Source organism: Nelusetta ayraudi, unplaced genomic scaffold (genome assembly GCF_046127955.1).
Source record: "Nelusetta ayraudi isolate G7.1 ecotype Tasmania unplaced genomic scaffold, CSIRO-AGI_Nayr_v1 ptg000136l, whole genome shotgun sequence".
Taxonomy (NCBI): Eukaryota; Metazoa; Chordata; class Actinopteri; order Tetraodontiformes; family Monacanthidae; genus Nelusetta; species Nelusetta ayraudi.
The window spans coordinates 5,494,938-5,521,915 of NW_027466186.1; the positions used below are offsets into that span (position 1 = coordinate 5,494,938).

At 47.2% G+C, this 26,978-nt stretch overlaps 1 protein-coding gene across 2 annotated transcripts in view; it reads right to left on the bottom strand.

The window, feature by feature from the left end:
- Positions 1-216: 216 nt before the first annotated feature.
- cdkal1 (CDK5 regulatory subunit associated protein 1-like 1) overlaps positions 217-26,978 on the bottom strand; it is a 196,421-nt gene continuing 169,659 nt past the window's right edge. For both annotated transcript variants that reach the window (XM_076012947.1, XM_076012948.1), the window contains 3 exons: positions 16,474-16,557; positions 12,679-12,843; positions 217-1,124 (listed from right to left, as the gene is read on the bottom strand). In XM_076012947.1, coding sequence (XP_075869062.1) covers positions 966-1,124; positions 12,679-12,843; positions 16,474-16,557 — 408 coding nt within the window. In that variant the 3' untranslated portion in view covers positions 217-965. The remainder of the gene's footprint in view (positions 1,125-12,678; positions 12,844-16,473; positions 16,558-26,978) is intronic.

Below are 26,978 nucleotides of genomic sequence, written 5' to 3' on the forward strand. Positions count from 1 at the left end.
TGAGCCCATGTTGGGATTGTTGGAGCTCTAAACGTCAGAGGGAGAGAGAGAGAGGGAGAGAGAGGGAGAGACAGGGAGAGGGAGAGAGAGAGAGAGACTCCACTTAGGCAAAGGCAGAGTGCCTGGGAAGAGAGGAGGGGACACATTTAATAATTGTGATTGTAAAACGGAGGGGAAACCTCAACAGGAAATTAAAAGACGGCAGAGTAATTTCATTGGAGACGATTCTTTTTTTTTTTTTTGTCCTTTATTGAGCGGTTTTTGCAAATACGAAGAGAGAAAACAAACAAACATTGTACAAGCAGTCGACGTATTCGTAACATCAGCGGAACTGGGACAGTTTGCAGGGAAAAAAACCAAACAAACACATGATGACTGCTCACCTTCTGAGACACAATTCCAATTCAAAAAAATGAAACTAAAAAAGAAACAAAGAAAAGAGAGGAAGACACTGGACGGCGGCTTGTCCAGGATTTCACACTCATTCTCATTAAAAATAACAGCAACCCATTGAGTCCAACCGAAGGGCAGCAGGAACAACGCGTGGGAGTCAGTGTGTTTTATTTACAACAGATGGAACACCCAAACACTTCACTCCTGAGAAACAATATGGGGAGTTTTAATTCCATTTTGATTTCCTATTTGTTTTATAATAAAAACAACAACAACAGAGAAATGTGGTGTCTGAAACAGGTCAATAAATGGAGGCCTGAGAGCAGCTCGCTGTATCTGGAAACCATCTGTGGCCGAGCGTTCAGCTGAAACTGACTGAAGTCCTTCACACTTCACACCATCCTGGACCTGCTCCACTTTCTTTGTGGCGTCGGTGAGAAAAAAAAACAAAAAAACAAAGTGCCCGCAGATCAAAGCGAAACTATGAGTCACCGACTGTGTCGCGTCTGGCCTCCCTGTTGACGTCCTGCCACCGTCCGTCAGTCCGTCCGACCCGCCTGTCGGTTGCTCCGTCAGGTCGCTTTCTCGATGACGAAGGCCAAGACGGCCGCTGCCACGGCGAGAACGATCAGCAGCTTTGTCAGCGCCTCCTTGTCCACACTGTAGGAGGCGCTGAGCAGAAAGGGAGGGGACAAAGCAGCAGGGCTGCGGACGCCGCCGGCCATCTGCTCCTGTTGTGACAGACAGACAGACAGACAGCGAGACAGAGAGACAGACAGAGAGAGAGAGAGACAGACACGTGAGGGACTGAGAGACGTTCACTGACTTTGTGGATTTGTACTTTTATTGGGTTGAACGTATGTTGTACTTTGCTGTACTTTGCTGTACTTTGTTCCACGTGTTTGTAAAGGCCAGACTGGGTAGATTTTTCCCCTCCATAGATTCACAGAATGGAGTTTGTTGATGAAATATTTAGGGTTTGGTTTACAACTTCAATCTGCATACTGGTCATTTTTGTTGGTGATATAGTGTAAACCTTTTTTTTTTTTTTGAATGCACCTACTACGAGAAGGGTCTTCAGAGACTTTCACTTAGCAGAGTTGCATTAGGGACATTTATTATTTTCTCTACTTTCTTTTCAACCGTTGCACCTTCAATCTCTCTCGTCCGTTCCATTTGGGGGGGTGGGGGGGGGAGCGGACAAATAAACAGAACTTAAAGTCTGCTGATTATTCTGATAGTTTGTGGATGAAAGCGTTCACAGAACCGGCCATTTGCCTATGCTAATGAGTGCGTGTCAATCATGATGCCATTATCTCCCGGCGCAAAGCAGTTCATGCAGTTTGGTGCTGATCCAATTATTACAGAGTGCTGTCTATTAAATGAGAGGGATGCCGACGAGGAACGCTGCGATGTGTAGTTTCCCAACACACAGTGGGAGCCACTGAACAGCGGCTGAGCGACTCTGCATCGCCACAGCGTGTCTGACTTTACATGCAACCGGCACTACATGGCGACATCTTCACACTGGCACTACCAAGGCCACAGTTTGTCTGATTTTGCATAATAGTAACCAATTAGTCATTATAAATTCAAATAATTCAAAGAAAATATAAAGAAAATAATAAAAATAATTTAAAAAAAGACACAAATAATTCAAATAAAATGTAACTAATACAATGAAATGAGAACGAGGAGACGTCTGTTGTTGTTGTTGTTGTTGTTGTTGTCATGAGTTACAGGCTGCAGCAGGAAGGAGAGTATTGACGGTTACGACGGTGTTGGCTTGTCAACACAGTTTCTTTAATTCATCTCAATGCCAGAAGAGAGATCCGGGCTTGCCGAACCTAAAAACACATCTCCAGCCATCGATGTTGTTAATATAATTCAGCTGAATATTGATGAGCAGACCTTCTCCCTGGCCTCAGCACTCTCCCAATCATATCGATCATCATTGCCTTTGATTACACATGCATTTGCCGCTATGTTTCAGAGGGGAGGGGCGGCATGGTGCAATTTTACACAAACCGCGCCTGGAATGTGGCTCCTTCTAATTCAAGCATTAAACAAATTGGACGCGAGCACAAGCAGCCGTCAACACGTCTGGCCGGAGTGGAAATCGATCGGCGTGACCTTGTGCTGGTTTCTGCACGGCCCCTGAATGACAGTTGGTAAAATGCCCCATCACCTCGAAGGTAGATTATGCAGGCCGCTATCGAGTAATTGATCAGCAGCTTTGCAGAATAACCTTTAATCAAGTTCACTTGGGAAAGCTGTAAGATGTTTGGCCTTAATATTTACCATGGGCAGATTGATCTCTATCTCTGCCCCCCCCCTTCATCCTCACACCGCTTGCAGGGAATCTGAAGAACCGCCCAGCCTTTGTGGAGCAGGTTTCCACAGGGTCGCAAGTGGGGGATGAGATCCACGGCAGGGATGTGAGGAACAGGAAGCTGCTCTGCGACCACCAAACTGGCCTCGCTGACCTCAGTCGGCACTCGGCATGGCTTTTTGATTGCAAATTGGAATTTGTGTCAGCATAGTGCTGGAAGGGGACAGGCAGGCGGGCACCGTGGCCGGTGGCCTTGTCGGTGAAAATGTGCAATTTTTGCACCAGACATTGTTGGTGTTCTTGGTCTTGAAAAACAGGTGAAGACCGGATTATGCAATTCTTACTGTGGTCTCAGAGGAAGAGTCTGGGTACTTTCTCTTCACGCAGAGTGCGAGTCTTCAGTTTTCTCTCGCACGCCCACAATTTATAGAACTGTTACTCAACTGTTCCACGGCTGTTCCTCCATTGCTAGTCCACGCCGCTGAACGCAAACTTCTCCGCTCTTCGCTTTCGCAGAAAACGAAGGCTATAACTTAGAGCGTGAGCCTAGCGCATCGCCGGGCACCTCTGACCTTTGACCTCGCCGTAAAGAAAACCTCCATTGTGCGCGGAGCCCGAAACACCTGCGCGTTTGTGCGGCCGCGCATTCCGACGTAACCCCGCGGAGTCGGCGCACCTACACGTGTAGCGCGCACGTGGCCGCGTGTGTGAGCAGCTGCTCGGCGCGGCCTCCTCGTCCTCGTCCTCGTCCGCCAACTCCCTGCGCTCTGAACGCTATCACGCTACCCGCTCCTCCTCCTCCTCACGGGAGCCTTTGAATGCCCTCCTCTGTTTGCCACGCACAATGAGGGATGGATACTGTGACCGACAACGCCTACGTGACACAGCCACAAGTCACTTACAGTAACTTCAGACCTCCGAGGAGGGACGGAGGTCCGGCTGACGCGGCCACATGTGCTCTGCGTCGCGATTCTTCCTGGATTTCCCTCGTGGCCAAACCGATACGCTGCGTTTGTCGTCTCTGGGATGCGCAACAGAAACAAAGAGGTTGATTGTTTTGTTTTTCAGGGTGTTGGGTGTCGAGTCTTTGTAACGGAGCGCACGCCTTAGTCATCGCCATCACCGTCCTCCAACTGTGAGCGCTGACTTGTCCTCTTGTGCGGGCTAGTTGCAGGTTAGCTACTTGCTTTGCCTTTGGGAAATGGGACAGACTTCAATACATTTTATATTCAGGGGGAATTTTTTTTTCTCTCCTACGTGGGGATTAAAAAAGGACGGGGGTGAATTTCTCATGTTGGCGTACAAAAAAGAAAGCAGAAGAAGACTGACGAGCGAGCGAGCGAGCGGCTGATGAAACCCAAACAATTAGGTTTCTCTTTGCTTACAGAGCGGCTACAACGCCATCCTCTGTCTCTCCCCTCTCTGTATTCGTCTCCCCTGCAGGGGACTTTGCACGGCGGGGTGCCAGGAGAAGCTCAATTGTACATTTTTAAAATCTGCTGCGAGCAGGAAAGATAAGTGAACGCCCGAGTGCCTGCAGACGCGTGTTCGCACAGTGGGAGAGTGAGGACGCCGAGGAACGAGGAGGGAAAAGGGGGGGGGGAAACGGGCCAGGCAAGGAGGAGGCTCTCGGTGATAGCGCCGCCACCTGCTCGACGGCTTGCTGAGTTGGTGCACGTGGGTCGGGTGGGAGGATAGAAATGGCCTCAACCTCCGTGCTGGATAACGCTGCTGTCGGCTCACACGGCTGGAAAATAGTCCAAGTAGAACCATCACAGCAAACACGAGGGGAGCAGGCAGGTTACAGCGGCTCCCTCAGGGTCTCAGCAGTGTGTGTGTGTGTGTGTGTGTGTGTGTGTGTGTGTGTGGGAGGGAGGGAAAAAAAAACCTTCTATAAAATCCTTGTGTCCTTTTTTTAAGAAAAGTCTGTCTCAGTGTCTGGTGCAGGCTTCCCCAACAGCCCAGCACACACACACACACACACACACACGCACACACACACACACACGTGCGCACGCACGCACGCACACCACAAGAGCTGGAGAGCACAATACACTGGTCACATTTCTCACATGATCCTCACCAGCTGTCAATGTCACTCTAGACGCGGCCTGTGCGTGTGTGTGTGCGTGTGTGTGTGTGTGTGTGTGTGTGTGTGTGAGAGAGAGGGGAAAGAGATACTGTAACAGGCCCCTTAGTCACGGGCAATCTGTCAAAGCCGCAGTGACAAACACAATGAGCCGCAGCTGTATTTACAACTGGACAGCGACTGGACAGAGAGACGCTCAGCAGGAGTGCAATTCATATTTTCTGTCTCTGTCGGCGCTCCATCACTGACACAACAATGAGTGTGAGGGAGACGCTTGTCTGCTTGAAGGTGAAAAGAAAAACTTCCTTCCGAGCCTCTCAGCCAGGAGACACAGAGGCTTTTTCTGGTCTTTTTCCCTCGATAATGATGTCAGGTCTAATGTAATCAACACCAAAGACATCAACGTCTCTCAGCTGGTCACATGACTATCCATCCATCCATCCATCCATCCATTCTCCATACCCGCTCCTTCCTGAGCTCAGGGTCACGGGGGTCTGCTGGAGCCTCTCCCAGCTGTCATAGGGTGAAGGCAGGGTGACACCCTGGACAAGTCGCCAGTTCATCACAGGGCCACATAACCACTCGCACTCACACACACTGGATGGTGTATGGACAATTTAGAGTTTCCAATTGACCTCACATGCATGTTTTTGGAGTGTGGGAGGAAGCCGGAGAACCTGGAGAGAACCCACGCAGACACGGGGAGAACCTGGAGAGAACCCACGGAGACACGGGGAGAACCTGGAGAGAACCCACGGAGACACGGGGAGAACATGCAAACTCCACACAAAAAGGCCCCAGGCCCGGAACAGAACCCGCAACCTTCTCGCTGTGAGGCGCACATCACTATGTCAAAATGTGAACAGCAGGATAATCAGGACTGTCTGAACACAAACTGTTATTGAACAAAAAAATAAAAATAGTGGTCAATTCCCGGATGTGACACTTTGTGTTGTTTTTTGCCGTTAGTCGCCTTGACAGAGAGAGCAGCACGTTAAACACTGCAGAGTTGGATACTCAAGCATTTAGTTCCCCTGTGAAGGTTTCACATTCATTATGGAAATATGGAATCTGATTCAAATTCACAGGGTGATTCTGGCCGATATTCAAACTGTACTGGATGCAGTTTATTTGGGTGAAGGGGTTTTTCCAATTAACCTTCTCGGTGAACGAGAGCCAACATCCGGTCTTAATAGCAGGACAAACAGTGCTGCAATGTAGTGTTTGAACTGTGAGTCTGTACACATAACACACATTTCTACAGGGTTGTTTACTGACTAGCGAGGGGGTAGGGGGGAGGGCTAAATCCTTCAGATTATCAGCTGCCAATAGGCCCCTGAGTCTGGCTGTCTGACGGTGGGGCTGTGTGAGTCACAGAGCTGCTGAACCATAAATACAAAGGAACCAACTGCAGAGGTACGATTAAACATTTTTCCTGGACTCACTGGCAAATAATGCAGAACAAATGCTTTCGAAAACCTTGCCATCCATTGTGCCTCTGCACCATTTCACCTTTCGTCTTTGGCACACCTACTTTGGTTGTTTGGGGGTACATAGATTGATTTGAGTGTTTTTTTTGTGTTGCAACAGCATAGTTTCCCAATTTGGGATCAATAAAGTACATCTATCTATCTATCTATCTATCTATCTGTCTGTCTGTCTGTCTGTCTGTCTGTCTGTCTGTCTGTCTGTCTGTCTGTCTATCTATCTATCTATCTATCTATGTGTCTGTCTGTTTATCTATCTATCTAACTATCTATCTATCTATCTGTCTGTTTATCTATCTATCTATCTATCTATCTGTCTGTCTGTCTGTCTGTCTGTCTGTCTGTCTATCTATCTATCTATGTGTCTGTCTGTTTATCTATCTATCTAACTATCTATCTATCTATCTGTCTGTTTATCTATCTATCTATCTATCTATCTATCCATCTATTTATCTAAAAGCGGTCGACTGTCACTTACTAGACTGGAATAAACATGGCCGCTGGTGACAGACCGTCTCATTAAACGCGTCCTGATTGGACGATTGGTCTCCTTCGGGAGGAGACAAAGTGAACAAAATTGCTCTAACGACACTTTTAGCCTCCCGTAAAATTGGTGGCGAGCTCTCTCACTGATTTACATCTTTAATCCGTCGCATCAAAAGCAAACGTGGCGTGATGGGCGCTGATGCAAATCTCTGACATTTCTAATAAACAAAAAAAACAGATCGAGGTCACGTGACGCCGAGACGAAACAAAAAAAAAAGAAAAAAAAAAGAAAAAGACAAACGGCGGAAAATAGACGGGACTGACGGCGTTCGCTCTCGTTGTTTCACTGACTTTGGTCCTTCAAGAAGGCGCCGAGCGCGGGGCATGTAACACAATTTGACATGCTAAATGAAGTGCTTAAAATAGCGGCGGCGGCTGTTTCTCTTTTTTTCCTCGTTTTTTTTTTTTTTTTTTTTTTGAAGGCAAAACAAATTATTTGCCACGAGAGTAAACAAATGTCACGCAGAGGCCGAGCGGAACCCTCCGACACTTTTTAAAACGGGAGGGAAGAGGTTTTAAAAAATAATCCTCCACAGAAATAAGGACGCTTTCCCGCTGCCATTTTATTATTTTTCATTGTTATCCCCGGAAAAGACGAGCGACGACGCGTCGCGTAACATCAAAGCAACAACTCACAGGAGTTGCGCGGCGACGTCGGCGTGTTTGGCAGACGGCAAAGTGCAGATTTCGCTGTGACTTTTGTGCGTGTGGTTCACGCCTGCAGCCAGCAGCAGCGCGCCAGTCACCCCCAGCACACGCGTGTGAATACACGGCCAGGATTATTGTGTTTTTGTTTTGCGAGTGGCGCTGCTTCTTCTTCTTCTTCTTCTTCTTCTTCTCCTCTTTTTTTCTTCTTCTTCTTCTCACAATTAACCCGTCGCCACTGTTGCGGCGGCGCTCGGTGTTTACGGACTGCGAGAATGATGCAAAGCAGCGGCAATCCCGCCCACTCGCCGGGCCCAGAGAGGGAACGCGGTGACCGGCTGAACGAGAGCGGGGTTGTATAAACTGATTAAAACAGATTTGAGGGGAAAGATGAGCTGGAGGTGAAGAGAGAGAGAGAGAGAGAAAGAAAAAAAATCGAGGAGACACGTGAAGACGTGATGAAACGAGGACGCGGATTTTCAAAAGGAAAGGAAGAAATAAAAGGAAAAGACGACGAAGGAAGATTTCTTTTTTTTGTTTTATTTTGTCAATTTGTGGTGGTGGGACGACATTGTGTTTGCTCCCCTCCGCCCCTCACCCCCACCTCTCCCCTTCCCCCTCCTCCTCCTCCTCCTCCTCCTCCTTCCTCCATTCTGTCTTTCATACAAACCGTCAATTTGCTGCCTTGTGGAGGGAGCAGGGCTGTTTTCTGCCGCTGCCTCCTATTCTTCTGCTCTCCTTGAGAACGTGCGGCGTGAAAGGAGCTGATTATTGGATGGCACTCAAGCTGCTTTTCTGTCTCCCCCGATCTCTCAGTCCACCTCTCTCTCTCTCTCTCTCTCTTTCATTCCGGCTTCTTTCTTTTTGCCTCTCTCTCTCTCTCTCTCTCTCTCTCACACACACACACACACCCTTCCTCGCCTATTCATTTAATTTCATCTGAGGATGAGGACTGGTGAAGATACTTTATCTCCCCCCCCCCTCCTTTACCATGCAGCTGAGTGCTTTCGCTGCTTTTGTGTCCCGCTAAAAGACTTATTACTGTCCTTCTCTTTTTTCTTCTCTCCTTTTTTCTCTTTTTTTGTGGAAAGTGTTGTTCCATCGCTGAATGGAGCGAGGTGGAGGGAGAGAGAGCATGGGGAAGAGCAAAAAGAGAGCGAGGAAGGCAGGAAGAGATATCAGACGGAAACAACAATCAAAGCTAATTTCTTTTTCCAAACCTTGGGTTTGTTTTCTCTTCGATGGAATGCAATTCGAGGGAACCTCAAGGGCCCGGCGTGAATATGCAACCTTCGCGCAAAGTAAAGAAGAGAAAGTCTGTCTGAAAAAAAAAAAAAAAAAAAAAAAATAGTCTCTCATCCTCTATAGTAGCAACAGTAATAGAGAGTGAAGCGGACGTGGTTGCCGGCACGAACCAAACTCCCCTCTGGAACAAATTACAGAGTGGTTTTTCAGGCTGTCGCCACCCGGTGACGTGCGATGAGAGGTGATGTAGCTCCGCCTCCCGGCTGCCTCCGGCTAATTTTGCGCGGCAGCCGCTCCGATCCGCTTTCACATCGGAGACCTCGCTCATCCATCTTGCTGGCTTCCGACAGAGAGAGTTTTTCCGCCCGTCTCAGGATTCCCATCATTCCGCATCCAATCGACCTCCTCGCCACTGTGATGAAACCTCCAAGCAAGTGCTGCCGTGAAGAGCCCAGACAAAGAGGGACGAGAGGCCACCAGCATCTACTGGCTGCTGCTGCTGCTGCTGCTGCTGAACAGCTGGACTGTATTTGAACGTTGAGAAGAGACGGAGGAGCTTTTTGCTCCTGCCCAGTATTGACTCTGGCACAATCCACTACACTAGGCCACACGATGGACAGAGGTTTGGTCCAATCATCTTCCAGGTTTTCCCCCTCCTCTCCACAAAGCTTTCTATGAGCTCTTCCCTCAAGATGGAGACACGATCCAAGCGGAACGGACGGAGCCAAAAACCTTTTAGCCACATTTGAGAGGTTTTTCCAAGTTTAGGTGTTTCCATTACCACTTTATTTGTGTTAGGTTTTGCACAATTCTAGCCGGAAACGCGGCTTGCGTCTTCACACGTGCACGTGTCAGCCGTGCGCACCCGAGCCCCATTGTGTCTCACGCCCTCCGCAGCCGCCCGCTGGAATTTGGGGGCTCCAGCCTGTAAATGCGTTCCATTGGTGTGCACGCGCACGTGCACGCAAGCGCAAATACGCACGCGCGCATCGTTCCTCAAGCCAAGTGTGAAATGACAGGTCCGCTCCGGACCGGAGGACATCACAGACGTCAGCGAGGCTCCTCCGCACCTCCAATCAGCCACTCATCCGCCGCCCTGTCCTTCCCCCCCTTTTTTCCTCTCCCTGCGACGCTCCTTTTGCACTTCAGATGAAAGGAGAAACGCCGACCCCGCCCGTCTATCATGCGCCTCGTCACGCCGCCGCCCTCCTTCCTTTCTGCCCGCCGCCGCTCTCCTCCTCCGCCGAAAAGCCTGTAATTACGGCCTCCGCTGCCAGAGGCGCGGGCGCGAGCGTCCATCCGCCCCATCGCTCATTCATCTCACACTCACAGCGTGCGGCGGACTCACGCCGAGCCTCATGGAAAATAGATGCGCTCGGAATTGCGCGCGCGGAGGGGGGGGGTGGGGAAGCCGGCGGTATGCCGGCGCACCGGCTTGTTGATGTTCAATCAGACCTGTTCGCTCCAACAACAGAAAAAAAGATAAAATAACGATAATGCATACAAATAGAGCGCGGCCCCGGTTGTCAAGGGCAGCCCGAGCACCGCGGGGCTGCACTGGGATTGTTTCAGATGCTGCTGTGTTTCCGGTCCGCTGGCTCACTTATCGATTAGCTCCAGCGCCGCTCTGCTTGTTATTAACGGTGCGAAATACCGGACGGGACGGCGCAGAGCCGATCAGATGGGAACGTGTAAATTAGACAGTAGAGAAACGCACACTTGCGTCTGGAGCTCCGGTGAGCGTCTGCATGGCCTTTTGCCAGCTCAGGCTTGTGTCTTCTACTGGATTTAGTCTTCACCCCAGACACCGGGGGCGCTATTAGGCCCCATTTACACCAAGATGGGCTTCCCTGAAAACACAGAAACGTTTATCTGGTTCGGCCTCGTGTTGACATGAAGCCGCCGTTTTCACTGAAACCGCACATTCCGGGAAACGCTCCGCGATCGTGGATTGTGTGCAAAATGAAAAAAACATAAAAAAAAAAATAAATAACGATGAACCGGCGACTTGTCCAGGGTGTCACCCTGCCTTCGCCCTAAGACAGCTGGGATAGGCTCCAGCAGACCCCCGTGACCCTGAGCTCGGGAAGAAGCGGGTATGGAAAATGAATGAATGAATGAAAAACACGAAAGCGATTTGCAAATCTCCTGTAAAGATTCAAAACTGGAAACTTGCAACTTGCAAACTGTGCAACGATGCAAAAAACAGAAGATCCTCAACAACTAAACTTCTTTTCACTTCCGGCCTTCCATCTCCAGCCGTGTGACGTCACATGAAAACAACCAACAACTGTGTTGAGAGGAAGGTGTTGACAGTACCAAGGGAAGTTCTGATATCTTTTGGCACGTGCACGCGCACGTGTGTGGCTCCAGACTCACTTTTCCACCATCCAGTCACGGCTGAACTTCCCGCTGATGCTAAGTGTTGTGCCGCTCGGCTCGGATCTTCTCTTTCTTTTCTGCTTTTTTTTCATTCTCCATCCACCCTTCCACCACTCTGGCCGCCTGCTTTCCTTCTCATCAGCCCCCCCTCACGCACCCCCCCCCCCCCCCCCCCCCCAACGTCTCTGTCTGTTCTTTCCAACCCCTCCCTCTCTGTCTGGCAGTAAAGGCTGATGGAGTGTGAAATTAGAAAGTGTATCGTATTCTGCACTGTAGCTCCATGTCCCAGGTTATAAGCTACCGCTAGTCAGAGTGAAAAATAGCATGCAGTGAAACAGATACATTAACATAGTGTTTGTGCATGCCAGGGTGCATGTGTGCATGTGGGAGACATGGACACATGCACACATGTGCATGCACTCACGCTGAAGGCAGAGACAGAGGACACTGACGCCCGTCGCAGCTTATCTTAACTTATCTCCCGCACTGGGCACTTCCTCAAACTGCAGACGGACGGAAGGACAGATGTGAAAGAAAACAACAAGAGAGGAGGAAGAAGGAGAAGAAGAAAAAAACCCTTATTGGCTGACTGACCAACATTTGAATAGCTTGTTGTAAACACAACTTTTATAGTTATGATAAGGAAAGCAAACACAGCCAGTGGCTGACAGATGCTAGATAGGTCCTCCCATTACCTGATAAGGACGAGCAAACACATTCATTTGAATACGGGACCCATGAATGGAGTTTGCCTCCACAATCGCACTGCGGCGTGTCGCAAAATGATGCGATAGCGAAGAGTGCGACGGCTGCAAGAGCATGACAGAAATAAGAATGATGCCCGTCTTATTATTTCCGTCTGCCTTTTACTTCAAGTCGCCGTCCAGAATTAAAAACAACAAATTGTGGGAAAAAAAAAGAAAAGAAAAAGCGTTTGGCTGTGCAAAGGAAAAGCTCCCACTGTACCTGCAGTGCCTGATTCCAGTGAGGAGTTTTGATGATGGGACTTTGTACAGTGCACTGACAGCCACCTGAAGCTTAGTTCCAGTGTGAGTGTGAGCTAAAAGGTCTATAGAATCAGCACAGTGCAGGCAGCCATCCGCCAGCCAAGTATCCATCCAAATGTGAAATTTGCTGGCAGGCTTTCTGAGATACGGCGTTGAAGAAAGAAAAAAGAAGAGTGGTGGACTTTTCCAGAATGTCTGATTTCACACAGCTCTGATCTTCAACCCCGCTGATATAAATCCCTATATCCAATTAGACACCGGTGTGAACTTTCTGTGTCTGAGTGGGGAGTAATCTTAACCTTTCTGACCTTTGACCCCTGAGTTTAATGACTCCACGGGTGAGTCCAAGTGGACGTTGCGTGCCCGGTGCCATTCAGTTCCTCTCAGTGCATTCCTGCGGCGGTCCGTGTTGAGGAATGACGTACTGCATGCCAGAGGCGTCATAAGCAACATGGAATGACCCGTCTTCACCATTAAGGCCATTAAGACCACAGAGCCGATCGATGGAGCTGTCCGCTGAGGCACTACGAAGGCGACGAGGGCCGCGTGTACCTGCGTCAGCCCCGACACCGCCCCCTTCTGAAGCGGCTCTGCGATGGAAGGCGTGAACGGCCTGCTGTCCTCCACCGGCCGGCCCTTCAGGAAGTGCTTCCCCGACTCGTAGATCTCCACCTCGATCATCTTCCCGCTGAACTCGCTCCTCTTGGGCACCAGCACCTGGAAAACATCGGCAGCAACCGCACAAGAGGGAAAGACGTTAATTAAAACGGATAAGTTTTGTATTTTGAAGACAATAACCAAACAAGTTAAATCTTGGAGGCTGCGACCTCCTTTTTCTCTGTCTGTCATTTACATTCTCAATTAACTGCTGCTGCTGCTGCTTGAAGCGTTTTCTTTTTTTTTGTTTTTTTTGTTTCGACATATTGTTCTTTCACGACAGTCCCTGTTTGGGAAGAAATAATTAAAAACAACAAAAAAAAAGATTCACACACACACAGAGGGTGTGTTTTTTTCTTTTTTTACCTCCATTGATGGCAACCCTCAAGGTCAAAAACTAAGGCGGCAGCTATGAGATAAACCGCAGGGATTTGCTGCTTTGTCTTATTATTTCACCATGGCAACTATAAATCTGGGCTGATCACAGCGGGGAAGAGAGACAAAACAAAGACTTATAATTACGGCTTAGCGCGAGACGGAACTTGTTCTTAAAGACTTTCCTCTGTAAATAAAGATCGTATGTAAATGCCTTTTCTCCCAAAACAATTTTCAAACTCATCACAAAGTTGACAGATTGGAAAAGATTTATGAGGTTTAATGAGTCCTGATTTTTTTTTTCTTTTTTTTTTTCATCTTCTCCCAACAGCCCCTGATTCGGTTCTAATTCCTCTGGAAGCCATTAAAGAATCAGTGCTGTGATGTTTGACTAGATTTTCCAATCAAGCCAAACATCAATATGATGAGGCTGTCAAAGGTAGGGGGAAAAAAAGCCCTTAGTACAAGCATGATTAAAGATTCCATTAGGAAATGATGGTATGATTTATGGGGGGGGGCAGGGGGTGGAAAACACACATGTACACATATATCTACGCTGGGATAATTGATTGCTGGTTGTTTCCTCTTGTTTGCTTTACAAGCAACACTGGAGCTGCCAGTGTGCCCAGTGTGTCCAGTGTGCCACCCAGGTGGCCCCTCGGCGGCGCCGGGTGAGTCTGAGTCGGAGCAGCTGAGGGTCTGAGCACTCTGCAGGGGCGGGAACCAGTGACCTGGCGGGGAGGGGAGGGGCTGCTGTGGTGGCAGCAGAGACCCCCAGCTCACTGCTAATCTGTCTGCCTTTATCCAGCTGCTGGGATATGATAGTAGAGGGAGGGAGGGAGGGAGAGAGAGAGAGAGAGAGAGAGAGAGAGAGAGAGAGAGAGACTACGCCTCAACTGCCTAATCAACTCACCTACGGCTCCACTGTGACCACTGTGAAGACAAGTGCGTGCGTGTGTGTGTGTGTGTGTGTGTGTGTGCGTGTAAGGGCCATTCGAGGCCCATTACAGGGTGATTAAATGATGAAAGAACTTGACCGACTTCAGTGGAAAGCTCTCCTCTCTCTCTCTCTCTCTCTCTCTCTCTCTCTCTTCCCCCACCTCTCTCTCTCACTCTCTCTCTCTCTCACACACACACACACACACACACGCCCCTACACACCTACATGTGGGTTGGCTGCCTATTACGGCCGTCGGGAGAGATATCCATCTGGCTGTAAAAGGGGGAACTGGACCATTTGCTGGCGCTCACACCTCTGCTACCTGTTCCCGTCCTCCACTTACCTCCAGCTGGCCCCCCCTCCGTCCCCACTTCCTTCTGGGAACCCACCACTCCTTCCACCACCATACTGTTTGATCTGATCCTCAGGAATATTACTGTTGTTGTTTTGTTGTGTCACTGAAAAGCCCCACAACGTGAATCCAGCGCATGAAACAGTGGCTGTCTTTGAATCTTCAAACTGAAGGAATCATATACAGTAGTTGTTAGAAGTGGCACTCAGTCAGTCAGTCAGCCAGTCATGTGTAAACAACTTCAGCCATAAGCTGCGGACGTTTGATCTGCGTCACGTTGGACAAAATATAGGCACTGGGTGCAGATGTTGTTTTGCACGTCTGGGCAAGTCCCTTTAAAAGGAACATAAAAGAATCAAAACATATTGCTACTTATGTTTCGCTTCCCTGAAAATCAAAGGCTAATCTCGCTAAAGACTCCATGCACGGAGAAAAACATCAAACGGCCCCCGACATGATTTCCTCCTGGTAGACTCACACGTGGCAATCCTTGGAACACAGGTGGGAGGGTGCACTCCCGACAACACACACACACACACGAACCAAGTGACACTTGTAACTGGAGGCCATCGCCTGGAGACGGAGGAAGGGAGTGAAGGGGGAAATTATTACCATCCCATGCCCTCGCTCCTAATAAAAAGCATAACTTCAAACATGTTTCTGATGATGGTTAAAGCAGGAGGAAATTGATTTATTTGAAGATGTTTTAAGTGAATTTTTCACAGGTTGAGAGAGGGTCTTTGAAGCCATGCAGATGTGTGTGCATGCGTGTGTGTGTGTGTGTGTGTGTGTGTGTGTGTGCATGCGTCGGAGCGAACAGCTGTGTGTGTAGGATGGAATGTTCATGTCTTTAGGGCTGACCTTAATATTGGTAGGGTAAAGAAAAAAAGAGTAGCTGTTGCTATCAGGCACAAAATCCTGTCACGACCAGCAAACGGTACGTATGTATGTGTGTGTGTTGTGTGTGTCTGTGCGTGTGCCAGAGTGCGTGTGATATAATATCCAGCCTACTTATTTCCATACAAGCTTAAGCTTTTGACACCTGCTGTTAATACTCTGGTGACGGGCGACGCGCGGCTTCTGATCTTGTTTGCCACGCGTGAAAACGAGGAAGCGATGGATTAGATGCACATATGGAAAAATGCTCATCAGATGCAAATTAACTGGGAGCTTTTTCACCGCGTCGCTACCAAGTCGAAGGAACTTAGCTCTTCGACAGACTACACCTGGACACATGGGAGTGTTATTTTGGAGCAACATGGAATAATGTGTCTTTGTTTGATGAATATATTTACTTTTAATTACAGGTTAATGTAACTCAAGCAATGAAAGTGACATTGCTTACGACTGCTTACAAGTTTAATTTCATGCGGTAGTTTCTTCCTCCACACTCAAAATGAATAAATTAATATTACAGTTTTGCTCACAGCACAAATTAAAGGCAAAGAAGGCACCAAAGAGTGGTGGGCACAGTTCAGTGCATAGGTTGAAGAAGCAAGCTTTTGGTATAATTTAATATCAAAATAAAAACCTGTGTGTCACCATGGCATCGTACCCTGTGGCAGCTTGAATTGCTCTTGTCACCGCGTGCACTTGACAGCTGCTCTACAAGGCCAACAAACAACCACACCTGGGGCCAAGCTTTTCTTCTTACTATTGAATCCAAACCTCTTCCGAACCTTTGGTTGCAGATTGGATGGCAAACACCATCGAACGTGATCTCGACTTACTCGACCGTTCACTACCAGCCAAAAGTTTGGACACACAATCTCATGCATTTTTTTTTTTTTTTTATCTTTACAACTTTCTACACTGCAGACACATACTCAACACATCAAATATATCAGCATGATAGACAGAAAAACACGTCAAAGAACTCTAAATATGCTTCTGTTGAAAGGTGGTGAATTTAAATATAAAACTTGTTTGAGTTATTTTACACTTTTATTGTTTCCTACATAATATATGTTCATACGTAGTTCTGATGCCGTTGTTGATGTTCTGATTCAACCCCCAACCTCACCTGTTCGTAGAACTTGTTGTGAGCCACGTAGTACTGGCCGTCAAACGACTCCTCGGTCACCAGCACGTGTTGCTTCTCCCCAACCTGGAACAGAGCGAGAGGACACGTAAGAGTCTGACAGCGAATGAAGAGAAAACTCTCTCGAGAGAGTCTTTGTGCCGTCCTTGGTCGTCTTCTTACCGCGACTTGAAAAACTAACACAAGAGGAAACAAGGTCAACATTCGGCACGGACGCAACTGCGACGCCGTCTTTGCTTCCAGGTCCCGGCAGGTGCATAACACAGAAGAGTAACAGACTTCTTGGCGCACGGAGACTTCAAGAGCTTAAGAGCAAAATGTCAATTCGCCGACAGAACCAAACAAACAGTCTCTTTTGGGTGAAACTGACAACATGTCATTTGTGCTAGTACACAATTCAGGCTCAGTGGGCGGGGCTCCATAGTTCATGTTAATCTGTGATGAGCCCCCACTCTGCAAAAACAAACAAACAAAAACTAACAAAAAAACTAAACAACAAAACAGGGCAAACTGCTCAGTTCCTCAGCCACAGAGGTCCTGACAGTGACGTACAGCTCCGGGTGTTTCTGCTCCGTCCTCTTCGCTCATCATGCATCCATCCATCCATCCATCCATCCATCCATCTCTCTCTCTCTCTCTCTCTCTCTCTCCCACTCTCTCTCTCTCTCTCTCTCTCTCTCTCTCTCTCTCTCTCTGTCTCTGGGCACTTTCTTTGTTGTTCAGACCTATTTTTCTTCCACTGCCTCTGTTTCATCCCTTCCACCGTTTCATTTTGAGCCATTTCTTTAAGTGTGTGCGCACGCACATGTGCGTGTGTGCGTGCGCGTTACAACACAGACAGCACCTGCAGAGGCCTGCTGACAGACTTAAAAAGAGAGGAATAAATCACGATTCCCTGCAAACAGGGCAATTTTCACAAGAAAAGGACGGGAAGAGGATCCTTTGAACATTATTGGTGGATGGCGAACATTTGATTTTTCTCGTCTTTGGACTGGAGAAAATGTTTCTCCCTCCGCAAGACGCAATAATGGGAGTGTTTTATTCTAAAAGCGCCAAAAACTAGGCGACCTTTCACACTGTTATTCATCTCCGTGCAGCCAAAGAACACTTTTTATTTCCTTCATTTAACCGTTTCACCTACTAAACATGAAATGGTGATTCATCCAGCAATCATCAATCCAGTCCATATCAACTAAAAACAGGGCTTTTTAACAGCCTGCGATTCAAGTTGTCAGCCAGAGTCATTAAATGCAGCCTTCTGAAGTTCTTCAGAATTTTTGTTCCCAGTCTATTTGTTTGCTTTTAAACCGAATCCCCACAAAACGAGAACTGAGGATTTATTATCAAGAATGAAGGCAGAATGAAGGCACATCCTTATGCTCAGTGGATGAAGAGAAGATAATTCATGATACACACACACACACACACACACACACACACACACACACACACACACACACACACACACACACACACACACACACACACACGGGCCTGACTGGTGCTGCCGGTTCAGTAGCAGTTGATCACGTCGGCTCCCTGGGTGTCTGCGCGTCAATCTGCATGCAGTAGAAATCCTGGCATTTGCTTACAGGACTGGCCGTGCCTATTTGTGCATGTGAGCGTCTGCATTTCCATTCATATTTACTCCATCTGTTCGAAGACATCGCCGAATACCAAACAGACGTGTGTGTGCATGCGTCTTGCGCGGCGCCTCGGCATCCCGAGAATAGCGTCCCACGGTGCGCGGCGGATCCGTTACAGATTTGTGGGATCATGAGTTTAATTGATAATTAATCCACATCATAACAAGGATAATGAGAGAACTGTGGCTTTGAATCGTAATCAGCATTTTCATCTGCGTCACAACACAGAGGAGAGGAGGCGCTGAGCGGAACACCGCTGACAGCCTCCTGCTGCATCCGTGGCCGCCTTCTTTTGATGCGGCAGGATTAACTTGTGAGCAACTATCTCAACAAGGATTTACTCTTTTTAACAAAGACCAAACAACAACAGGAACGAAAGTGAAAGTTTAGTCAGAGGAATCAAATCGTTTGATCAGAAGAGTCTATCAGTGGCACTTTTTTAAGTTTCACCTGTGTTTTTACTCTATTTATTGAAATCGATGAAGCAGAAGTTCCCAGAATTGATATTATACTTGTTGACAGTGCACCACTTATCCTCTGGTGGCACAAAACAACAACGACAAAAGAAAACACCCTGAATGTGTCTCCATATGGCGCCGTAATCTGACCAGAATGGCGACATTTCAGTGGCTTTTTTTTTGCGATCAGTGGGAATGTCACATGGCTCATTACATTTACATGAAGCTGGAAGTTGCTGTTGTATCAGAGACAGAGATGCTTGTGAAAATTAGAAAATGTCACATGGTTCCACACAGGGGTGGGAGTGGGGAACGCGTCCACTGCGTTTTTCTGTCCCCCAGTTTTCAAGTAGATAAGAAAATGTCACCAGAGTGTAAAAATCAGTGATGAGTTTCAATTTTGGGTGAATTATACCCTTAATATTTCAACTGCATCCTTCACTCACTCACTGACCTGCAGACACTCTACCACTCGACCACTGAGCTGGATGGGAACAAAACAGATGGGTGATTTTCTCATTGTGTACCTGCTTCTCCATTTTGTTCTTTTTTGGCTGGTATTTTTTCCCTGAAGTCAACCCCAAACCAATATGATCATCACACTGTGTGAGTGTCACAGTCCAAGACATCAAACACACACATGCACACAAAGACACGCAGGGAGAGAGAATTACGGTGGAATACGCTGAGCCTTCTTGCTCAACACATGCCAAATTACGGCAAACTTCGAACCGCCAGTAAACACTCCTGCAGATCAACAGTTACAAAAAAACCTCCTACACACACACACACACACACACAAACGCATATCCGAACTCCGCTGTCTGTAACCCCCCCAGAAGAAAGAGTTTTACTTAATAACTGTTGCAGGGCTACAGACAGATTCTCTGATCTTTTTGGGGGTTCACTTTGAATCAGCTGATTAAAAAAGCGAGAGAAAAACAACAAACACTGCTTTGGGTTCGCCGGGTTTGTTTTTTTTTATTTTACCCTGAAGTCATAAACACGTAAAAAAAAAAATTTAAAAAAGAAGAAGGCTGAAACTTCACTGTGTTTGCCACAAATACAAAGGGCTAAGGGGCTACGGGGGATTTGGTTGAATTGTTTGTGAGGACGGACCGAAAAAATCAACAGAGATCAAAGCTGAACAAATGAGCAGTTTGGAACCAGTCCCGAACACAAACACACACATCAGCGAAAAAGTGGAGAAATGGAGCAGCAGAGTGAGAGAGAGGACAGTGAGCTGAATGCGGAAGACACTGCGAGTAGGACTGGGATGAAATAAAGACTCCTTAACTTATCGTCTCACCAGTCAACTAGTCGGCCTTGGACCTAAAAGTCTCAGAAAGCAAAGCGCTGGAGGTCAGTGGTGTGGTTTTCACACACTGCTGCAGTCTCACATATCTTCAGCGGCCTCAGACTTTCTAGATATCAGCGTGAAAGTCAAAACGGCCAGAGGAAACACTGACTCACTGTCTATCAGGCCTCTTCAAGTCCTGTGAAACCAGTTTGCAGCCTGATACGTGCGGCTCCGGAAATCTCTGCTGTCAACCATGTCGTGACTAACGATGTTTGACATACCGGGAAAAAAATGTTGATAAAATAATAATAAAAGGCCCCGAACGAGAGCACGGCGCCACTTCTGGGTGATGTCAGGGGTTTGGAATACCACGAGATCGTGAAACGCAAGAGGAAACGTTTCACACGGTGGGCGAATGTTTCAAGACTAAAGAAGAAGAAGAAGAAGGAGAAGAAGAAAGGAAAGAGCAACAAATTCAAAAGAGAGAAAGGTTTCAAGCTGTTCATGGTCCAGATTTAAGATTGTCTGGTGGAAACCTGCCGTTTCTTATCAAATCCACAAAACACGAAACCAAAAGCATGTGGCTGCACGTACAGCACAGATGTACATAAACAGTCCCGGTCTGCATGTAAACCTCAAACCAAGAGCAGATCCATTTCCTGCATTTATCAGACATATCAAAGTTTTCTTAACACAGCACGACCCTTGTTCTCAGTTTCCAGCTCATCCGCTGTTGCTTTGCTGGACATCAGCTGATCACTTTGTGCACGTCTGTTCTTAGTTTTCTACAAAGTTTGTCTGTTTTTCATTTATTGAGAGATTAAGCTGTTCAAAACTTTTTAAAAGGGCCAAGCTCCTTCATTTGTTTTGTCTCGTTTCATATTTCCCAAACGCTGAGTGAGTTTAAGGGATTCTTAAAGCACAAACCAGTGGGCCCTGCCAAACTATAATGGGAGCAGTTCAGAACAGGACAGCTGGCATGTTGAGAGCATGCTAAATACTTTCAGGTGCAATTTTACTCAAATAATAATAAAAAAAAGTTCCAAGCAGATGATTGTGGAGTTTCCAGGGTTGGTTTCTAGTTTATAATAATCAAACTGCCTCAGTACCTGACTACACTTGGCTGAAACCTCACCAGCTGTGTGTGTGTGTGTGTGTGTGTGTGTGTGTGTGTGTGTGTGTGTGTGTGTGTGTGTGTGTGTGTGTGTGTCTTTAGGCGACGCAGCTTCACTGCTTTCGAGGCTCTTGCGGCCACCACACCCCGTTTCTCTCTCTGAACAGAGCTGCTGAAATGTGAGCACTTTTCCCCCTCTCTTCTCTTCTCTGGTCTGCACCTGCGTCAGATTTACGGCAGCCCTCCAGGCCCGCGCAGCCTTCCCAGAGCTGAGCAGACTGAACCTCCCTGACACACACACACACACACACAAAGGGGGAAAACCAACAAATTGCAAGAGCAAAAGAAAATAGAGCGATACATGAAACAGGCAAACTGGAGAAGCATCGACGTATAGAGACATGGCAGAAATCACAAATACAGTAAAGGAAATCTTTTGAGCGATTGTGAAAGGCACTTTGATGTCTCGGCAAAGCCTGTACAAACACACACACACACACACACACAAGGCATTTATTTCCAACGCGAAGAATGTGTTTGCTTTTCACTACCGTGAAGGTCAGAAAATGTTCCTCGTCAAACAAGGACTCTCGAGGGAGAGAGCGACCGGCGTGCGGCTGAAAGAGCTGCGGTATAGACGTTAAGCCAGAGATCTTGGAGTCTTGGTTCTGGTTCTGTCTGGAAGACCAGTCTGTAAAGTGTGAGCGAGACCTGTTACACACTCTGTTCAAGTAACACAAGTAATTGCAGGAATTTTAAGAGGGATTGTGCAGCAGTGGAATGATGCAGTCATATTTGTGTACTTCACACTTAAGTCAATGCAGGTCTTAAGTAAAGATATGTCTGTCAGTAGAAATAAATAGCACTGATGACGATGCATACAAAGCATTTCTTTTCCTTATTAAACAATGTCACAAGGATAAATCCCTTGAGTTTGTGTTCTTCCTTTGATTAACGTCTTTTCCACTCAAGTGAAAAACATAAAAAGACACTTTTACAATCCGACTGTCGAAGGGCTCATGGGGCCCTGGAATCAAACTGCTCATGTCTGCAAACCAGTTAAGTGAATACCTGCTTTACAAATGTGCTAGACTGAGTCGCAAAAAGTAGCAACTGAAACCATTTTTCAACTTTTGCAAATCACATTGTGCGCTAAATAATCCATCTGCACCCCCCCCCACCCAATACTTTGCGCACTCTGTCATAAACGCCTGTATTCGCATATTCATCAAGGCAAACACGCTAAATGGACTGCATTTGCCGTTTTGCCCATTTGACATACAGCATCATCCTCAGTGCGCCTGATTGGCAGATTGGCCACGTCATTATTTTGCGTATATTTTTTCTCCGCACGTAAATCAGGCCCGAATGGCGTTAAAATGAGAACGGCAGCCTCCCGCTGTATCAGTTTATCCAAGAAAGACACAAGTGATCCGTCACACGGTGCTCCGCTCCTAGAAAGACTGAATCCCCCCCACCGCCCTGCAAAACCAAAAAAAAAACAAACAAAAAAACCAACCACAACTAAATGTGTGTTGGCACATCTCGCAACGCAAACCCTCATACACATGTTCACCTTATTGCCTCATCAATTGCAGCCAACCAACAGAAAAGGCTGTCAGTCTGCCACCGGGACGACAGATCCAGTTTGTCAGCAGAGACAGATAGACGTCTCCCGCGCTGCGCTCATACACGCAAACATGCACGGCGATGTGTGACAGCAGCCTGCGGGCTATTTAGTGTCATAGGTGCTGGAGTGAATCGCGTCAAAACGACGAAGTGGCAGATGACAGGGGTGGAAAAAAATAAAACGAGGGAGTTACTCGAAGACGAGGCGGGATCACGCAGTCCCCAGATCCGACCAGATCCGACCAGATCCAACCGACCGAGTCGCTTCTAGCACCAAGAAGGATTTTAGTTTTGTTTTCTCGCGTGAGAAAGCGTGCGTGTCATCCATCAATATGGGTTTCACGGAAGACGCAAACGATGCTCTTTGACCGAAACCGGTTCTCTCCACTCCGGCTTCCAGCATCACTATTTCATACGTTTTTTTATCCCCAGCTGCAAAAAATTTAAAAATTGATCATCCATCTCCAAAGCCACAACGATCGGGAACTGTAAAAATATTCCCTCCTTATTTATTTATTTGACTACTGAGGAGATTGTTTGATAGTGTGTGTGTGTGTGTGTCCAGAGTGGGTGGGGGGCAGGAGAGGGACTCAGCCTGCAGCATTAAGGCATCTGTGTGTGTCCATAATTGTCTGTGGGTGTGTGTGTGTGTGTGTGTGTGTGTGTGTGTGTGTGTGTGTGTGTGTGTGTGTTGGCAAGTGCGGCATCAATCAGAGCTCAGCTGTGATTGTCGGCCTGATTGTCCGTTACGTCCCTGCGGGGCCTCGAGGCCTTGGCGTATGAAATTTATGTGCGCGCACGCGGGACGGTGAGACGGAGTAAGGAAGTGCGTGAGTAATGCGCACGTGTATACATCCGCATTAATCTATAATTGCCGCCGAAGCTAATACCTCGGCGGCGGCTGTATGATTACGATTATCACTGGAGGCCACACCTGAAGACAACAAATCACAGATGCATGGGGAGGCCTATCTGGCAAACACTGCTGATTGGCGTTCAAGGCGAGCCCTGCAGTCGTCCTATTAGAATGAGCGAAATGCATGTATGTGTTTTGATAAGGGAAATGGGGGGAGCTACAAGGCTAGCCTGCTCTACTCTGTGGGATTACACAAGGATCGCAAACTCCCGATGCCTGATTGGGTTTAAAAGCCACCTCATGACCTTTGATGCTCTATCTCTTGTCCGCTCGCTTCATGTCTTTTCTATACATTGCCCCGCTGCCTGCCATTATAAAAGGTGATTAAAAGGGGAAAAAAAAGAAGCGATTGAAAATTTGGCTGGCGGCTGATCAGAGGCGGAGGGATGTGCGTGTAATGACTGGAGCAAAAAGAAACGATAATCTGTTTGGGGGGAAAAATGCATTGCGGTGCCATTTTAATGTTGAAAGAGAAAAATGCAAAGCGGGAAACTGGAATATCCAGGCAGCAGCTGTCGGTTTGGCGCTCGGCGGCGGGAAGAGAACACGGAGCGCCGCGCGTTTACATCCCGCGGCAACATATTAAAAAAGTTTGACTTTCTCTGTCTCCTTAAAAATGCTGCAGGTGTAAAAGTCCTTTGCCAAGCGGAGACGCATGCATATGCAAAGAGAAGCCGCCTCTGTCCCGATCCACCCCTACACACAGCACGCCTGCAGCGTCACCTTCCACTCGGCTCATCCAGTGCACAAAAAACGCACGCGGCTGTGTTTTCTCGACGCCTGCTTGCATGTAACAACGGTGAGCGGCGTTGTGGGAGCAGTCTAGGCACGAATGTGTAAACCACACTTTTATGGCGGAGGTAATTCGCAGGAAGAGTGCGCTGGGTTGCCTTGATGCTGAGCAATCAGATCGGCAAAAACCCGGGGAGGCATGGCTATATGAGGGCAGCCCTCAGCCAACCAGCGGCCAATAAGGTGCTGAGTTGTTGGGGAGAATGAGAACGTGTGAATACAGACCCTAGTACTACAATCTGCTACTACTGTACCAGATAAATCACTGGTTATAGAGACGGGAGTGCATCACTATTCAATACATTGTGGTTTTGAAATGGTATTTTTTAGACTTCTTCTGGTTTTCATTAATTGTTTCTATTTATAACAGCTGGTCTGAAAAAACAATTCCAGACACTTACTTGCAGTGCTAATCACAAAACAAGACAGACCAAAGCTAACAAATCTACAATCCTGCAAATTATCTGCAAATTCATCAGTAGTGTTCCATTTGCCATCATGATCACAGTATTAATACATATATACTGTCACATTTTTCCTCATTTTCCTCATGTGACCATGTGACAGGAGCTAAAAAGAATTAAATGCACTTTTGTAAACAGGTTTGTGTTCCACCGACATCAAAACGACATCACTGAGGTATTTCTAAGGAAGAAGGAAAAAAAAACTGCTAATTGCATGTCAACCAATGTCAAGGAAGCCCCTAATAACAGTCTTTGTAAAGCACATTGTCGCTTTGGTCTACAATTATGATCTAGCCTTTCTCTCTCTTGTTCTTGAAGCCAAGTGACAGACGTTGAAGAGGGCCATACTGTTGGCTCTTGGACACTCAACACTTTTCTTCACGGCCTAACGATTACGCTTCGGTGTGTGTGTGCGCGTGTGCGCGTGTGTCTTTCTGTATGCGTATGTGTCTGTGCGCGCCGGCATAGCAGCCTTCTTCTGTCCTACTGATGGCACATTCTGAAGAGGTTGAAATGATGTACTCTCAAGTACTCTGCTGTTTTCCCTCTCATTGAATCACTTAGGTAGCCAAGGACAAGAAAACAACAGATGAACCAAGGACATACACAAAAGAACACAAATAGCAGGGGGAGGTTTTTTTTTTAATGTTTGATTCCTTCTTGCAGTTTAATAATCTGTCGTTCTGCTTTGTGAACTTTTATGTTATTATGCGGGAACCCCATGTGAATGACTGCAAGGTCTCCAGCGAGACCGGGGCCAAAAGACACGCGCATGAGGCTGCCGTCAACAGTTTTGCTTAAAAAACCTAGAAGCCAACTCAATAGGTATCGTTTAAAGGACATTCGCACAGGTTTCTGTCCTTCCAATTACTGGCAGGTTACTGCCCATGAAGCAGGAAGTCATTATCTGGCAGGAAGAGCAACGCCGGCTGTAGCAATGTTTAATTGATTACATTAGCAATGGGTTTATATACTTACCTATATACACATATATACGCACACACATTATTTATAGTATAGTGGTACAAAGCCAAGCAGACCACACACTACACAATCAGAGAGTTGTAATTCAGAAAACCCCCCAACTGAATTAGCCCGGCTGAGGTGGCCAGCTGTATAAAATGAGGAGCGGATGACACGGCCACGCAGATTATTCAGATCTTGACAAAATCAAACAGCATCCTGCACCGTTTGCTTTGTATCACATCTGATTCATGTTTTTGGAATTTAATTTTATATATTTGAATTTCATGTGAGAAAAATGCATTTTCCCTTCAGACCTGTCACTTGCTTTGGGTGACTCGCTGTAACGCAATTCATTTTTCCACTTTGAAACAACTCCTCTAATGTGCGACATCGTCCAACATTGGGGCTGGGTTTAGATGGAAAATATCAGTGACATAACTCACCAACTGTCTCCGTTATGCAATGGGCCTGTTCAGGTTGTGAAGACAGAAACTTGGCTACAATGTGTATTTGATGAGTACTCACTGAATGACCATAAACCCTGCATTCACTGAAAGATCTGGCTCTCCATCCTCTGATGTAACTAACTTTTTTCAGCAAGTTAACCAAAAGTGGTCAGGTAAACAGATTGCGCAACCAGCAGCCACAGCAAACAGACCGCTGACAGGTTCAGTAAATGGGATTGGTCGGAATTGCACTGGAAGTTTCAGAGGGAAAAACCTGAGTCCTGCTTTTCATGTGGTTGTTTTGCTCTTGTACCGCTCAAAGAGAGTTGAGGTCACCTGAGCCGCAAGGGTGTAAAAGTGGGTGGTTGTGTGTCGATTGGTATCCAAACACATTCCGGGAAGCAGCGTTTCCCAGCAGACCTGCCCGGTGGCACCACGCCGGCTGGTGTCACTGAGCTGCCAGTAGTTTTACAGCCGTTGCTGTTCGAAGGACACGTCATCAAAGTTTAATAATGTCGTTAAACTTGATCTGTCTTACATCTGCCGTTGAATAAGAGATGATGCAAGGAGACGACAGACTGATGCCTCAGTGAAGTTGCACAAAATATTCCTGTTCAGGGTCGACCTATGATTTGACTGAAAGTGTTTTCAAGGAAGATGTGCCTTGGTAACATTTGGATGGGATGGATTTTAGAATTTGTGGATGAGGGATATTCGATTAAATGAAACAGATCAATCTGCATTGACGCAGGCTGT